Below are 16,057 nucleotides of genomic sequence, written 5' to 3'. Positions count from 1 at the left end.
GCTGCTACAAAAAAATAGAAAGCTGAATTGATTTGCAAAGATTTCTCTGACCGAGCATCTACTGTATAACTTACTTTGTCGGTCAATAATGTTAGAAGTAGATTCGATTTAAAAGTAAATATATAATTTCTCGATTTCTGTATGAAATCAGTTTCTGAACTTCCTTTAATAGATTTTCCTGAATTTCTACCCTGAAACTGTGCTTCGCTTTTAATGGTAATTGTCATTCTTGTTTTTTTTAATAGTTACATAAATGAAAGTATTATCTTAATGTATTCTCATCCGCTAAATTTTCTACAGATTTAAAAATTTTAGTACAGGATGTTTTAAAATACAAACTGAATTCGGAGCAATTTATAAGAAGGATACATTCTATCTAGTGAAGCATCGCTATTTTGCAAGTGTTTTTAAAAGCGACGCTTTTCTATAATTAGGGTTTGTCCGTCCGTCCGTACGTCTGAACGTAACGGATAGCTTTTTTGTTAGATTATAAATGTTAGAAGTGTCCTATCGTTTTCTAACTTTGCATGATGATTCCTACAACAGGTACGATTTAGAAAGCGTAGCAACTCTATAATCGTTATTAGAAAGTGATTTTCTAGGGGATGGCTTAGGTCAATCAGACAACTTTCCTATTGCGTATATGTTTATTAATATTAACACAAAACTAAGCCCCTGAAACCATTTGAAATATATGTGACAGCATAATGTCATAAATTGCAGGATACAGCTACGCATTTTCTCAACCATACTACGTGACTGTTACGCATTACGCATAAGGGAAAACTTTTCGTTAGTACATTTTTATGCAAACAAAATCTACTATTACAAAAGTTAAGCTGCTTAAGTTATCTAGCGTTATTATGACGTCATACGAAGGCTGCAAATAAAAGAATAAAAAAAAATTGAATTTTTAAAATTATTAATTAAATTAATTTTTAATTATTATATTGTCTTATGAGCATAACCTGTTAATATTGAAAACACTGGTTTGCTCTAGGGTGGTGTTACCCCTCTATAACAAAATTTTGGGGGGTGGATTACATTCCAACCCACTAAACCACTCTATACCTCCAGAAGAAGGGTACACAAACCCCCCAAAAAATGGGCAAGAAGGATGTCAAGCTAAAAATTCACAATTCCCTTAAAAAATATGCAATCAATTAATAAAGCTTTGGATATAATTTTAGTTTGTGTCCATCTGTATGTCAGTCTAAATGGTCCACACTACTAATATGTAAGTATAAATTAGTAAGTGTTCAGGATATGTTCCTAATTTAGTTACCAGTCGGATAATCTCCTTTGTATGTCTGCTTACATCACTCTACCAACAATAATAATAATGTCTGTAACAAACCCCCTTACACCCTTTTTATACACTAGTCCCCAAAGTATTCTTATTTGTTGGCTTAACAACTTTGGGGACTTTTATTGAATTTTAATTGGTTGGTTAATTAATTGATGGTTCAAACGCTTCAACCAATAATTTTGATATACATTTAATTTATCATATACAAAAAAAAATACAGAATGGTTAATTTTGTGTGCCATCAATTTCATGGACATCAATTTATCGGCCTTTGTCTTAACCTTTTAGATCCCTGGTTGTCAAAATATTTAGGTATTCTTAAATTTGTCCGTGTTTAAAACTACTGGTCCTTGTTTGTATACGAAATTTCATATTTTACATAAGCATACTTTTGTCCTATCTTTAAAGAAACCTTTTATAGCTCTCCTAATTGTTTTTTAAAGATAAAATTTGGTCAAATTTTAAAGTACAACTGATTTAAATAGATAAGAGTTACATATGTGTTTTTAACCAGGGAGAAAGGGGACATTTGACTGATTATTACACTACATTTTATAATAACGTTTTATTTTATTTCATAGCAACATTCATAGATAAATTTAACTTACCTAATAAGACCGACAGGTTGACTGTCCAGTTGGAGAATCTTTCTGGCGGTTGGCCACCCTCGCTTCAGGTAGCAGACTGACCCATCCCTGCAGGAGACAAATACCTTGTACTCCACATCATATAAACCTTAAAATATTTAAATAGCAGTAGAATAGTGAAGCTATTTATTGTGCCTATAAAAAATGATGTCATAAAATACAAATGACCTATGATAGGCCAATAAAACAAAGACTAAATTACCAATTGTAGGACAGTATACATTTTGATTGAACAATAAAAAGCTTCCAAAATAATAAGACAGTGAATTCCTTGTACCTAAAGCTTTTCAAATACACTGTCTAATTTAATGGCTCAACAATACTGAATACTTTTTAAAATCTTAAATCTTTTGTTGAAACTGGTTGTATCTAGACATTTCAATTACGGATAATTTAGTTTATCATCATTGGGAAGGTAAATAAATTTTTATCATCCTTGCAATTGAACAAACCTGAAGCAGTGATAAAAACAGGTGGAGACTGAATATCTAAACTATCCAGGATGGTGAATGCTTCAGGATCCAGGATATACACTGATGAACTTTCTGTACCAAGTACCAAGCATGCTACGCTTCCCTCCTCTATAACATAAAAGTTAGAAATAAAGAGGAAAAGATTTTTAATTCATTTATTTGGTTTTGTCTTTCCTTTGTTAAATATGATTACATTTTGCAGTTAAATACTTTGATTTAGTCTAATTTCACGTAAGAAAAATGTTTTTCCAAAAAGATTCATTATAATTGGACTCAAGCGTACCAAAACAAGGTATCAATATAATTTACCTGGGTGTGATTTTTTAAGAGTGTCAATACAAGTCACAACTGTGTGTCTCTTCAAGGGAAACGTCTAAAAAAAAATTATTTATAAATGAAAAACAAAAACATTATGAGGTTTAAATTAAACTGTAAACAAATATGCTAAGGCTGTAAACTTAAAAAGCAGATAGAAATAAATAAAAATTACAAATATTTCAAATATTTAATCTCTCTTTCTATATTTTAAAATTTTGTTCGTTTATTTAATCTTTATTAGACATGTCTAGCTAACAGTTTTTAATATTTCAAATATAAAGCATATTTAATTCAAAACTTATGCAAATTTCCTAAATAAGAGAGACAATTGTTATTATTATTAGCTTAATTTATTTCAATATAATTACAAATAACATGAAATAAACTATTATGTTTTTAAATTTTTTATAATAAAAATACAGTAAAATATTTCGCATTAATGAATTAATATGTATAATAATATGTTTAATAAAATAAAGAGAGACAATTGTAGCAAAGATTGTTAATGTTATTTACTACAACTTAGTTCTTTACCTTTACACGATGGAAAAAAAACCTTTTTCTATTGCATTACAGGTGAACGATTAATCAACAAAAAGTGTCTTCCACTATTCTAAAACTTCTTTGATCTTAGTGACTACATATTAGGATGGGTCGATTTTGGACATTTTTATCTGAGACCAAAGCGGGAATCTGCAAATGATTTTTATAAGTATAATACACTTTTGTAAGTTTCAAAATATCTCGTTCCTAGCCTTAGAAATGATTAAAAAAACAACATTTTTTACGGTTTATTGAGAATTGTCCAATTTGTATAGGTTTTTTGAGATTTTCTCAGGCTAGGAATGAGATATTTTGAAACTGACAAAAGTTCCTGATTCTACTCCTCAAGGCCTTTCCTGGGAGCACAATGAAGCCATAGTTCTGATTTAATAATTTTTTTACTTTCATTTACAAATTGCTATGCAATTTATGTTTGGTCGATTTTACGACTTTAGTCGTTTCTAAGGCTAGGAAGAAGATATTTTGAAACGGACAAAAGTTCCTGATTCTACTCCTCAAGTACCTTTAAGGGAGCATCAAGAAGCCATAGTTCTGATTCAATAAAATTTTGACTCCTATTCATAAATAGCTAAACCATTGTATGTGTGATCGCCGACGGTTTTTAGACTTCAGATTAATCTTAAATCATCCATAGGTGTATTATACTCATAAAAATCATTTGCAGATTCCCACTTTGGTCTCAGATAAAATGTCCAAAATCGACCCACCCTACTATATATGTATCAACGAATCTATCCATCAAAATAATGGGCCAAATCTTACGAAAATTTCTTAATTTGGCCCTGATTTAGGGTTTCCATAGGCTAACATAGATATAAAAAAAGATGCCTGAATTGATAAAAAAAAAGAACTCTTGGGCTAGCCTAAAAAAATCTTATAGGATTTAGCCCAATGACATCAAATTAATTTACCTTATGTGTATTGACAAAAGCTTGTACATCCACCAAATTTTCTAAATTAATAAAATAGATAATTAAAAACGCATATAATATTTAATGTTTAATTAATTATTTAGTTTTGGGTCTGTACGTATACGTGCGAAATTGGTTGAACTGAGAAAAAAATAGATTTGATTTTAACTAATGGTTTTTGATGAATCTATTTGTCTCATATTATACATACATATATACCGATCCTCTAATAGGCTGTGCTTCAATTTAAATACTTATTCTTGTTTTAAATAGAATTGATTATCTATTTGCATTTTATTTTATTATCTAAAATTCTATTTAAAATTGTTTCATAATTTTATTTGAATAATTAAAGAGCAAAACTTGGAAAATTAAAAATTTTTAATTTCTTTTTTAAAGATCTGTGGAAAGTAAGTTTTCTAGGAAATTATTAATCATATTTAACTTGAGAGGATTATGGAAGTAGTTTCAAATAAGAATAGGGTGAATCGATTTTGGACATTTTATCTGAAACCAGAGCTGGAACTTGCATATGATTTTTATAAGTATAATACACCTCTGGAAGATTCAAAATTTATCTTAAGTCTAAAAACCGTTGGCGACCACACATACAACCGTTTAGCTATTTATGAATTATAGTCAAAAATTTATTATATCTCGTTCCTAGCCTTAGAAATGACTAAAAAAACACCAATTTTTGGTTATGTTTGAGAATTGGCCAACTTTTAAAGGTCTTTTAGACATTTCGGGTATAGTCCTTTCCACGACATCCCTCCATAAGGAGCGATTCTTCGTATTTTTCACAGTAGCTTTTCTCCTAACCCTGCGGGGCCAATTACCTAACCCTGTGGGGCAATCACCTAACACAATATAACCTAACCTAACCTAAAATAACCTATAAAAAGCCATTTTAAAAATACGAAGAATCGCTCCTTATGGAGGGATTTCGTGGAAAGGACTATACCCGACATTTCTAAGGCTAGGAACGAAATATTTTGAAACAGACAAAAAATAAAAATCAGGTGCAAGTTCCCGCTTTGGTCTCAGATAAAAATTCCAAAATCGACCTACCATAATAAACAAGGATGACAACATCCATAAAAACGAAGCTTTACTATCAGAAGGAAGGAGAAACGAAAAATAACTCTTGTAGAGTGTCAGAACTTAATAAGCAACATTTATTTCAGTATAAACGAAATTGGGATTCCTTAATAGTACGTAATTATAATAGGAATCATCATGCAAGGTTTGATATCGATAGAACAATTTTAACATTTGTAAAATGACGAAAGGAGCTAACCCTATTTATAGAAAAGCTTCGCTTTTTTAAAAATGTATATAAATTTATACTTTTGAAGGTAAGCGCAAAATTTAAAATTCTTTCATATTATGACATTATTTCATTTTTAGTTTATCATATTTAATCTATTTACAAGGATGCCTTATAAAACAAAGATTTATTTTTCATCTTATTAAATGAAATCTAAATGGAAAAATAAAATAACGTGTTTTTTTGTGAAAAGGTTTCGTGATTTTTAGTTTTTAATAAATTACCATAAATTAGTTAAATATATAAATTAGTGGCGTGTACGAGATTCACCAGACAACTGTAAAAATGTAAGAAGATAGGCAGTTCTTTTTAATACCTTGACATTTACGATGCTTTTCAGGGACGATTTCTTTATATATGGTTAAGCTACCCTATTCTAGAGCATCCGTTTTGTTCAATTGTTAGAAAATAGTTCTTTTTATTGATTATTAAATTTCAGCTTATACCAACAACTAAATAAATTCAAGGAAAAAATCACGCAACCTATATGGTATTTCAGCTGTCGTTGGGGGTCAATGCATAGTAGAATTGACGACCTTTACATCTGCTCTCAAAATATTATTTTAAATTTATTTCGCTTGTTGGTTATACCTTATTCCTGGTTAAGTTTTCTAATTTACTTTAAATTTAAACTTTAAACTTTCAGTGGTAGGTAGCCGCGCCATTAGTCATGCGGATGCGGATACTGCTGCGAGTGAACAAAGAAATCAGGAACAGCGAAAAGTGTCATGTATGACGTCATAAATATACGTCTAAAAAGGAGGGATGAGAGGAAAAGTGAGAAGGAAAACCGCTAAAATGGTATAGATAATAATCGTATTTTTATTACGTCACACATGACATTTTCCGCTATGAAAGTGTTTACCTAGCATGAGAAGTCTCTGAGTTCTTGAAGTTAATCTTGTGTCCCCTATCTCATGTCTTAACTCTGACAGGGTCTCATACAACTAAAATTATTCTACTGATTCTAAATTATCATTTCTATACATGTTATCAAAAATGTTATTTAACGAGGATTACAACATCCACAAAGGCAAAGATAAAAAATCAACAGGCAAATTTTTCCTCTTCTTCAAGAAATCAACATTCTAAAATTTTTATTGCTTACACATTTTAACATAATCTAATTAACTAAGAGAGATATCCATTAGGGACGTACAAACGGACCCTATTTGTAAGAAAAGCTTTTAAAAGTTAGGTTAGAGTGACTTGATTCAATAACTATTTTTGGAACATGGAAAGAAAACGAAGTAGCGAAATATTTTCAAAGTGACTGATGATAAGTTATTTTAGGTTAGGTTAGGTAAATGTTAATGATTGCCCCACAGGGCTAGGAAATTGGCCCAGTAAGGTTAGAGCCCCCCGCAGGGACTAGAAATAGTAGAAAAGCTTCTGTGAAAATAAGACTACATCCGCTACTTCGTTTTCTTTCCCTGATCCATATTTTTAAGTTCTGAATGTTTAAATTCTAAAATGTCTGTGTTGTGTACACTGTACCTGGCTTATTTCAATGGCATCCCTAGCTGCTGAGTCCCAGGCCTGTTTTTCTGCCTCACATATGTCCAGGGTAGGCAAGGTAAACTTGAAGTATGGTCTCATATTCTAAACAAAGATCATATAAACCAAATAATGTGTAAAATGAAGATTTGCAATCATGGTTATTATCCGTCTTTCAAGATTATATATCCTATGATATAAAGTAGTAAGCTTTTTTTATCTGTAGCGAAGGATCTCGCTATCCGCTTAACCTGTATTGTTCTTCTTTACAGTCTAGCTTTTTATAGGTCAAAGGAAGTTTTTTTAACTATTTCGGGGTGTGCCTTTCCAACCTCCCAAGAGAAATCACCCCAAGAAAAAATTACCTCCCAACGAAAATTTCATTTTACTTTTTCTTTTTAAAAATAACCTTTTAAAGGCCCCTAGGGCTTCTAGGGGCGTAGCCACTAATATTATATAAGGAATAATTGTTAAATTTTATGTCTGATTTTTTCCTATATCATTCTGTAGTTCTGTCTGTATGTATGTGAGTCCTCTAGGATCTTAAAAGGTGTAAAGGCTATAAAAAAATCAAAAATCAAAGCACTATTAATAAAAAAGCCTATTTATGAATTTCAGCCTAGATCGCCACGTAAAAAGGTATATTTTTCGCCAATATCTAAATAATGTTTTATTATACCTTATAGATATAGATATGAGCGCCAGATGCAACAGCAATAGCAGGTATCCTGGGTTCATTATTGTCTATGTGGAAAGTCACTACCCCTGTAGGTAGATCTATGATAGTATTCTCTGTCACCTAAAATTTATAAAAATGTAAATGGACTTAAGAAGATTGATCAAAAGCTGTCAATTGTATTATTTTAAAAACAATCTATGAAAGTAGTACTGTTTTTTTTGTTTGCCGTTAACATCTCGCTAACCACAGGTCTGTACTTTATAGACACTCAAATTTTCAAAATTGAAAAAAAAAATTTCTAAGAGGATATTACCCAAAACTGGTATTATTTTTAGTAGCGAAGCTACTCTATAATTCACTTTGTCCGTCAGTCAGTCCGTCAGTCCGTAACGCTATGGGGGAAATGGTATTTACTCAGCTCCTATAAAAGATAGAATGCTGAAATTTTTTGACAACATTCCCATTATTCGTTTAAAGAAAACAATTATGACGGTCAGACTGCCTTTAAGCAGGTTTTAGGCTATTTTTGTATTTTTCACATTTTTCTCCATATCTTTGGTGTTTATGGTCCGATTTCCAAAATTTTTTCAGTTATACATATCAAAATTAAATTTTCTGTCCTTTAAAGAAAACAACTATAAAGGTCAGACTGGCTTTCAGCAGGTTTTAGGCTATTTTTGTATTTTTCTCCATATCTTTTGTATTTATGGTCCGATTTCTAAAATTTTTTTCAGTTATACAATATACATATCAAACTCAAATTTCCCTGTTTAGAGAAAACAACCATGACGGTCAGACTTCTTTTTTGCAGGTTTTTGGCTATTTTTAAATTTTCCCCTTATTTTTCTATACCTTTGATGCATTTTGAGATATCAGTATCAAAATAATTTTTCCCATTGTTATGAGCATCTTTTATGTAATTTACTTTGACCGACATCGTTATACAAAATAAAACAATGTTTCGTGTTTATTTTCTCCAATAAATCTATTCTTGATTTTAATAAATACACTTTAAATCTACTTTTACGTATTCCCATCTATGATTTTTTGTGCTTTACTACTTATGGATGTTGTCATCCTTGTTTATGTCTATTTTATTAATCTTTGGAAATGGTAGTAATACGATGCAATACATGATTTTTCAGTATTGCTTAGAACATGTTCTAATCTAACGGATATTAATCGGTTTGGAAGCCATGCTAGAAAAATTCTTACCATCTGTGTGCCCTTGTAAACTTTGAGTTTCATATTAAAGTCTCCAGAACCAAGATCAGCGATGACAAGCCTATAGTCACCATCTCCTGTCAAATCTAAAAAAATAATAAAATTTCTAGATCGTTAGTCAGCGATTACAAGCCTATAGTCACCATCTCTAGTCAAATCTAAAATTGTAAATATGGACTTTCTATATGGTTACCTATTTGATGCTTAAAAAAATAAAAATGAAAAAATGCTATGAAAGTGCTAATTAGGAAAGCAGGTCCAAATATCAATGACAACATTTCCAGGTTTCAGAAAGTATAATAAGATAATTGATCACTAAAGATGATAAACAAAATTACCTTCTTTGTATTATTGGTTGACAAATTTTGTTGAACCAACCAATTACGATATAGGAGTACCCAAATTGTTTAAGCTAATACGTAAGGGCGGGTGTTTATGAAAGAATTGGTACCTGTTTCATTTACAGTCCAAAGTCACCTTCCTAAATAATTCCCATTCTTATTTTTACCCAAATTTTTACATTACTATTTTGATACTGATTCAGATTCTATATCTACCTGACAGAGCTATACAAGAAGAGAAAGTATATATTCCCGCCAGAGGGTCATTGTGAGCGGTCAGCCATCTCTCACCGCCTGGTCCGTCCAATACCTGCTCTAAAAATGCTGTCATCTGAAAGGCAGTAATTATTAGGAACATTAAATCAACTTACAATTTAAATAACCCGCGATCTTGGCTCATCACATAGCTCATCCGCTCGTCGTCAGAGAGGTGATGAGCTTAAAGCCACGTTATAACTAATGATTCCTACGGCTGCTATGTCAGATGCACGACATATAATGGAAAGAGTAGGGGGAATGCCTTGGTAATTGATCTTTTAGTGGCTTTATTATGGGTCAAGACAATAGCTTAAAACCATGCAAAAAGTCATCTATGACTTTATCACAATAGCCATTTCAGAGATCTTTTGATTCAACCCAAAAACTTTTAAAACTGTATATTATAAGTAGAGTGGTTACCAGGGGTGTGTAGGAGAGAGGTGTCAACTACCATCTCAACAAAATATTTTCACACCTTTGTATTTTATATGTGATTATGATGTCAGATTTCATCAGGGGTGTGCAGTTTTAAACTGACATAATGTTAATTTAATGACGTTTAAAAATAGATAAATTACAAATCGTCTTGCAACCTAAATACAAGCCAAAAACTATTATTTATTATGGTTAAAAACTTTTTATACCTTTTGTTAGTACATGTTATATTATAAAATTGTTAGTTCCATGAATTGTTTTGTTTGTTTTTACAGAATTCCTAATAATGCATGTTGTTTTAAATAAAATTAAAATACTAATCTAATATTATAACGTACATGTAATAACAATATTTGATTAAAACTGGAAAAGTTTTTTTATATACTATTTTTATGATAAATATTTGTGATGGGTTAGTAAATACTGACAGAATTCTTGTGGCTTTCCTCTCTATAACCAAGTATGGTTGTATTTATCATAGTGCTAGCACTTGGCGTAGTATTTTCAGGTAGAAAATTAAATAGTGCTTTCTAATTTTTAATATCAAATAAATTTTATATTATCTTACATTAATTCATATTTTCCTATTGTGCTATTATCAAATCAATATAAAAACACATTTAAATTAAATTTATTTACACCCCCAATTAAATTCTTAAACATTACCCCTAACACGGATTGAAATTATTGATGGAAATTTATTAACACTTTAAATTTGTACAACCCAATAAAGGATTGATAATAGTCCTCATAGTTCTAAAGTCAACAAAGTTCATGGAACACGTATGGTACACGTATTATTTACAGTCAAATGCCCGCTCCCTCCCTCTCTTGGAATGGCTCCAGCCATATTTGCAAGTTCAAAGAATATGGTTCTAGCCCTTTCAGATAGCTAAACATGACACCTGATTGTTTCTGATTATAACAATTATAAAAATCAATAGTTGATGAATTAAAGAACTTCCAATGAATAATATTTATTACAAAATGATTACTTTATATTTTCCGTTGTCTTCCGTATAGTTTTAAACATTGCAGGATCTAAATGTCGTCTTGAGAATGTAAAAAAATTAATTTTTATTCGCATTTCTCTTACAATTCTACTCTTAACGTACAAAAAACAAGGATGACAACATCCATAAAAGCGAAGATCTAAAACTATATGACAGACGAACATTAACTTTTGTTGAGTGTCAGAACTGAATATACAAAATATGAAAATATAAGGTTTGACAAAATTATACGTAAATTTGTTGCAAAACTTCTTAAATACAGAATTCTGTTTAAGGACATACTGACATTTTTAATACTTGACTATAGAGATGCTTTGCTCATAATATTGTACCTTATTGTAATAGGAATCAGTAATCAAAAAATCAGATCAATCGGATGTTTTTATCACATAATTTTTTTTTATTAAAATAGTAAAAAAATCAATATGTTTAAAATGGACGTACAAACATTCTGGTAACGATTATAGAGTTGCTACGCTTTCTAAATCGTACCTAACAACTACAGGAATCACCATGCAAAGTTTGAAATCAATAGGACAATTCTAACATGCCTAAATTAACGAATAAAAGCTAACTATCTCGGACAGACGTACGTACGGACGGACCTATCCTAATTATAGAAAAGCTTCGCTTTTAACAATAGGAAACGTAATAATCGTATTTAATATTGTTATATATTAACTCTAAAGCTCTCCTATGATGGATAAAATTTATGAAAACCAATAAAATCGGCTTCTTTGATATGATTATAAAAACATATACTCATAAGATCAGATAGAAAATAAAATTTTATAATCTTTCATTTCTCAGTCCCGCCCCTTCAGGATCACCCCCCCCCCCTTCCCCTCCATCTCCCCTAAAGAATCCACACATCCCCTCCAAAATGCCAACCCAAGCCAAAAAATAAATTTTCTATTTTAATTAAGGTTGACAAAAATCAAGTTCGTCACCAATTAAAAAATAGAGGAAAGGTATGCAATACGTAGTTTTTAGGAGCGGAGCTACTTTGCAACTCCCATATTCTATCGTCTGTGCCTCCGACTCAGTGTACATCGAAAGTCAGACAAAGATTATAATTCTTAAGAACTATTAAATTAACAATAACAATGATGAAAACATCCATAAGAACCTAAATAATCATAAAACCATGAATGTAAAAACAGAGTAGTCGGTTATAGAGCACCAGAAAGAGAGGAAATATGTACTAATTTAGTATTTATTGATAGAAAATCACGAAGCTTTTCAACACAAATACACAGACTGACGGACCAATGCTGGATGCGATCTTTGGTAAACAGTGATTTTTTTTAAACATCAGTCTATCATAAATAAGAATACTGAAAATGAATCAACTTATTGGTAACGATTTTAGAGTTGTTATACGCTATCCAGATTACAACTATATATTTAACACGAAAATTTTTGTACAAGGTTTGAAATTACTAAGTCAATCTTAAAACGCCTGTATTATCTGATATTGACCGACGGACGGACCAAAATTTTAGAAAAGCATCGTGTTAAAAAATTCATATTAAGCTAAACGAGCAAGGAAACCTAACTCGAGACAATCACCTCACAATTGCGCCACAAGTCCAAGTGCGAAATGTTATAGAGGGGGGGGGGTCAGGTATAGATCCATAGATTTGGGGGAGAGGGATTTTCATATGTATGGGAGGTTTTTTATTAATATTAGGTCCGACGGTCATTTTGGTTCTTATGTATTAGATTATATTGGCTTAGTTTATTTTAATACTTCAGTGAATAATGTTAAATAAATCTAACAAAATGAAATTATTGCTATTACTGCTATTTTCCTTAAATGTTGAAAGTGGGGAAGTAATGAAACTCGAGGAGCTTGGCCCCTATCTGAATCAATCACTAGAAACGGCCGAGTGTCGAACTCACTGCCTAGAGTTCACAGTGCCACGCACCTTCCGAGCCTGCTGGGATACTTGTTCCCTTCTTAATTCAAATGTTCAGGTAGAAAGTTTTGCAAATTAGATAACGTTAAAACCGATTAATATCCGTTGTGTTAGAACCTATACTAAGCCATACTGAAAAATCATGTATCGCAACGTATTATATCCAATTTTCTACAAACATAAAAATGTACATTGTACAATCATAAAACTAATAATAATACTATGCGATAAATAACTATTATTCTTTCCTTTTGAATGCATTTATAAACTTTGTTAAAACCATAGAGAAAATAATAATATTCTTTTTCTTTATAGTTAAAACACACAAAGAAAAACTTTTCTATAGGAGAAAGTTAAAAGGTCTAGCGTAGAACATCATTAGGCGTTTTTATCACATTTAAGCGAATAAAAAAATTGAAGTTAAAGTTTTCATTTTGATCTGAAGATCTGGATGAAATGTATCTGAAAATCATTATTTACATCTAAAAAGGCTAACAAATCAGACAGACAAAAAAACAAATTGCTTGAATAATAAAGAGTGTAAATACTGACATTTTAGGACATTAATGAGATTCTATAATTAAAACATTATTTCATTGTCCAATTTACCAAAAAAGGAAATATGACTGTTATCACTTGAACAGTTTTGGTCAAAAAAGAGAGATGTATTTTTTAAGAGTTAGTGGGGCGATTTTGATCAATCTTAATAATTTATTAAAGCTAACTGTTTAAGATGGACGTAAAGATAGATCCTGAATGCAGTAGAAAAGATTTGCTTCTAAAACAATAATAATATTTTAATTAACAGGACTGGAGCGACCTCTGCCACGACGAAACTCTCTGCCAGGTTGGCTGCAGAGCCGCCTGTAACCATTTCAACATCCAGGGTAGCGAGGTTAAGGCCCAGGAAATCAACAAGGAATCTGTTAACCAGAGAAAATATTGGGATCATGGTTTTAGTAAAGAATTGCTGCACGGTTGTAATGTTGTTTTACCAAGGTAAATAATACCAGTTATTTGTATTTTTCCTCAAAAAGCCTAGTTGATTCATTTCCTAATTTTCTAAATAAATTAAAAACTGGATGGGGGGGGGGGGGATTTCTTTACCTATCACTTTAGGTAAGGTAAGGTAAGGGTTAATGTGCTGCTGGTATAAACTCTGTATTGCTTAGGCTTAGTGTTCTCAGTGCTCAAAAGGCATTTTGAGGGAAAGCACCCCTACAACTAGATTAAAATTAAAATGATTATTTATTACATACTTAAATTTTGTTGTTACAATTATAAAAATGTAAATCATCAAAATTAAGTTCTGTTATTGCTGCTTATTTAAATAATGACTAATTTAGACACAACAATTTATTCAAGTTTTTATTGAACAACAAATTTTCTTCTTTCAGATCTGAGTTGAACGCGAGTGTAAACTTGGTGCTAGGCCGCCACAGCAGTGCCAGCCCCTGGTTCCAGATCCTCCAGTCCAACAGGGCCATCAACCCGCTAGCAGACTCCATCCTTGCCAACCTGGAAGAGCTGGTCCTCCTGCAGGTTCCTGTACAACCAGAATCTAGCATCCAGGTGTACAGAAATAAAATCCGTATTTCTGGAAGTTGTCAATATAACGTGGAGCAAAATATTATAAAAAATAATGAAAATTTAAATGAAAGAAATGAATCAAAATCCTGGGTTGATGTGTCTCCATTGTTTGTGAGTGCAGACATCAGATTATTGAAAATTAATTGGAATCTAATTGAAAACCCAGACAGCGCCCCGGGGGCACATCCGCTGAAAATTCACTGGAACTGTAACGACACAGAACAAGGGATTATCTATACAAACAAAACAGAAGTTGTAGTTCGCTGTGAAAATCATTTGCTCGTCCATATTCTATCTTCAGTGGATGAATTATTAGTTGATCCCATCATTTGGGAGATTTCTAATGTTGAAGAATTTTGGAATAAAGCAGTTGTTTCATATTTACAGCCACTAAACCCATCACCTACTGGAATTCCAGCTACCATTTCATTAGCTCTTGTGCTTACAGCTTTAGTTGTATCATTAATAATGTTGATAATATTATTAAGACTTTATTCCGCAAGTGATTATTACAATAGAAACAAAAAATCTTCAATAATTCGAGTTGGAGGACCTGATGTGACTATAGAGTCAGGGATTAGTATTCTTGACTCTACTAATTCTGTTCCATTAAGTTTTGAAAGATTTGTCCTAAATCATAGACTTATGAATTTCAATGGTGACCATTCTAGACGAAGTGATAGCAGCTCGTAAATTTATCTATGTGATTGTAAACTTTATTGTTATAGATTTAAATAAATTTTCATAAAATTTTTTTTGTTCATTACGTTTACCATGCACGCTACAGAAATGCATAAATATAAAAAAAAATCAAAATAATGTTACTATGCCCCCTAGAGGCCTCTGGGGGCAATTGAAGAAGTGGATGGGGGGGGGGGGATTCGACATACTAACTTTTTTTAGTTTTAAAAAAAGATTTAAAGATATTTTTCTTTGGGGGGGGGGGGGGGGGTAATTCAAGTAAAAGAATAGAGGTGGCACGAGCTAATATTTAACTCTAGGGGCCGGTTGGAACTTTGTGCAGACTTTTAATGTCAATTTTTGAATATCAGCCAATATAGGCAGTAGACACAGCCAAGAACAGAAAGCAATTTGCTAAAAGGCGAAAAAAGTACCACTTGGGCCAGGTAATTGAGTTATAGACGAAGACCAAAATACATAACTTTTGTGTCACTTATGATTCCTGTGACGTCATATAATGAGGAAGATGAGAGGAGAAATGGAAAAGAAAACCCATAAAAAAAGAGATGGAAAATATGACGTCAAAAGTGGTGCAAAAGTTATGTATTTTGGTCTTCGTCGGGTTATACACATCATTTATTGGTATGTGATATGTTTTAAATCTCGGCTTAAAACCAAGTCAAACATGACAAATTGAACATTGAAAGTATAAATGATTTATTAATTATGAATAATTTTATTCTTGTGACATTGCATTTGCATTTTGAAAGTTTTTTTTTATTTTACCCTTATCAATTGTGTAAAATCCTTGAAATTGTAACAGAAATTTTAATTGATGAAATCATGCTATCCATCTTTATGTAAA

At 31.5% G+C, this 16,057-nt stretch overlaps 2 protein-coding genes across 2 annotated transcripts in view; one reads left to right on the top strand and one right to left on the bottom strand.

The window, feature by feature from the left end:
* The window catches only part of BBS1 (Bardet-Biedl syndrome 1), a 36,352-nt gene extending 26,722 nt beyond the window's left edge, over positions 1 to 9,630 (bottom strand). Inside the window, exons 1-9 of the mRNA XM_080163765.1 lie at positions 9,510 to 9,630; positions 8,944 to 9,038; positions 7,729 to 7,848; positions 7,050 to 7,154; positions 6,418 to 6,499; positions 4,223 to 4,263; positions 2,739 to 2,802; positions 2,409 to 2,537; positions 1,918 to 2,044 (exon numbers count right to left, since the gene is read on the bottom strand). Of these exons, the coding sequence (XP_080019891.1) occupies positions 1,918 to 2,044; positions 2,409 to 2,537; positions 2,739 to 2,802; positions 4,223 to 4,263; positions 6,418 to 6,499; positions 7,050 to 7,154; positions 7,729 to 7,848; positions 8,944 to 9,038; positions 9,510 to 9,624 (878 nt within the window). The 5' untranslated portion in view covers positions 9,625 to 9,630. The remainder of the gene's footprint in view (positions 1 to 1,917; positions 2,045 to 2,408; positions 2,538 to 2,738; positions 2,803 to 4,222; positions 4,264 to 6,417; positions 6,500 to 7,049; positions 7,155 to 7,728; positions 7,849 to 8,943; positions 9,039 to 9,509) is intronic.
* A 3,108-nt stretch (positions 9,631 to 12,738) lies between these two features.
* On the top strand, positions 12,739 to 15,258 carry LOC145304464 (uncharacterized). The gene is made up of 3 exons (XM_080146703.1): positions 12,739 to 12,979; positions 13,730 to 13,920; positions 14,319 to 15,258. Exons 1-3 carry the CDS (start codon positions 12,764 to 12,766, stop codon positions 15,202 to 15,204), a joined length of 1,293 nt encoding a protein of 430 aa, XP_080002829.1. The 5' UTR covers positions 12,739 to 12,763; the 3' UTR covers positions 15,205 to 15,258.
* Positions 15,259 to 16,057: the final 799 nt, after the last annotated feature.

Source organism: Acartia tonsa, chromosome 1 (genome assembly GCF_053477335.1).
Source record: "Acartia tonsa isolate MP-2025a chromosome 1, ASM5347733v1, whole genome shotgun sequence".
In the NCBI taxonomy this organism is placed as follows: Eukaryota; Metazoa; Arthropoda; class Copepoda; order Calanoida; family Acartiidae; genus Acartia; species Acartia tonsa.
Note: the sequence above shows the minus strand (reverse complement) of the source record. Positions and strands in the feature narration are given on the sequence as shown.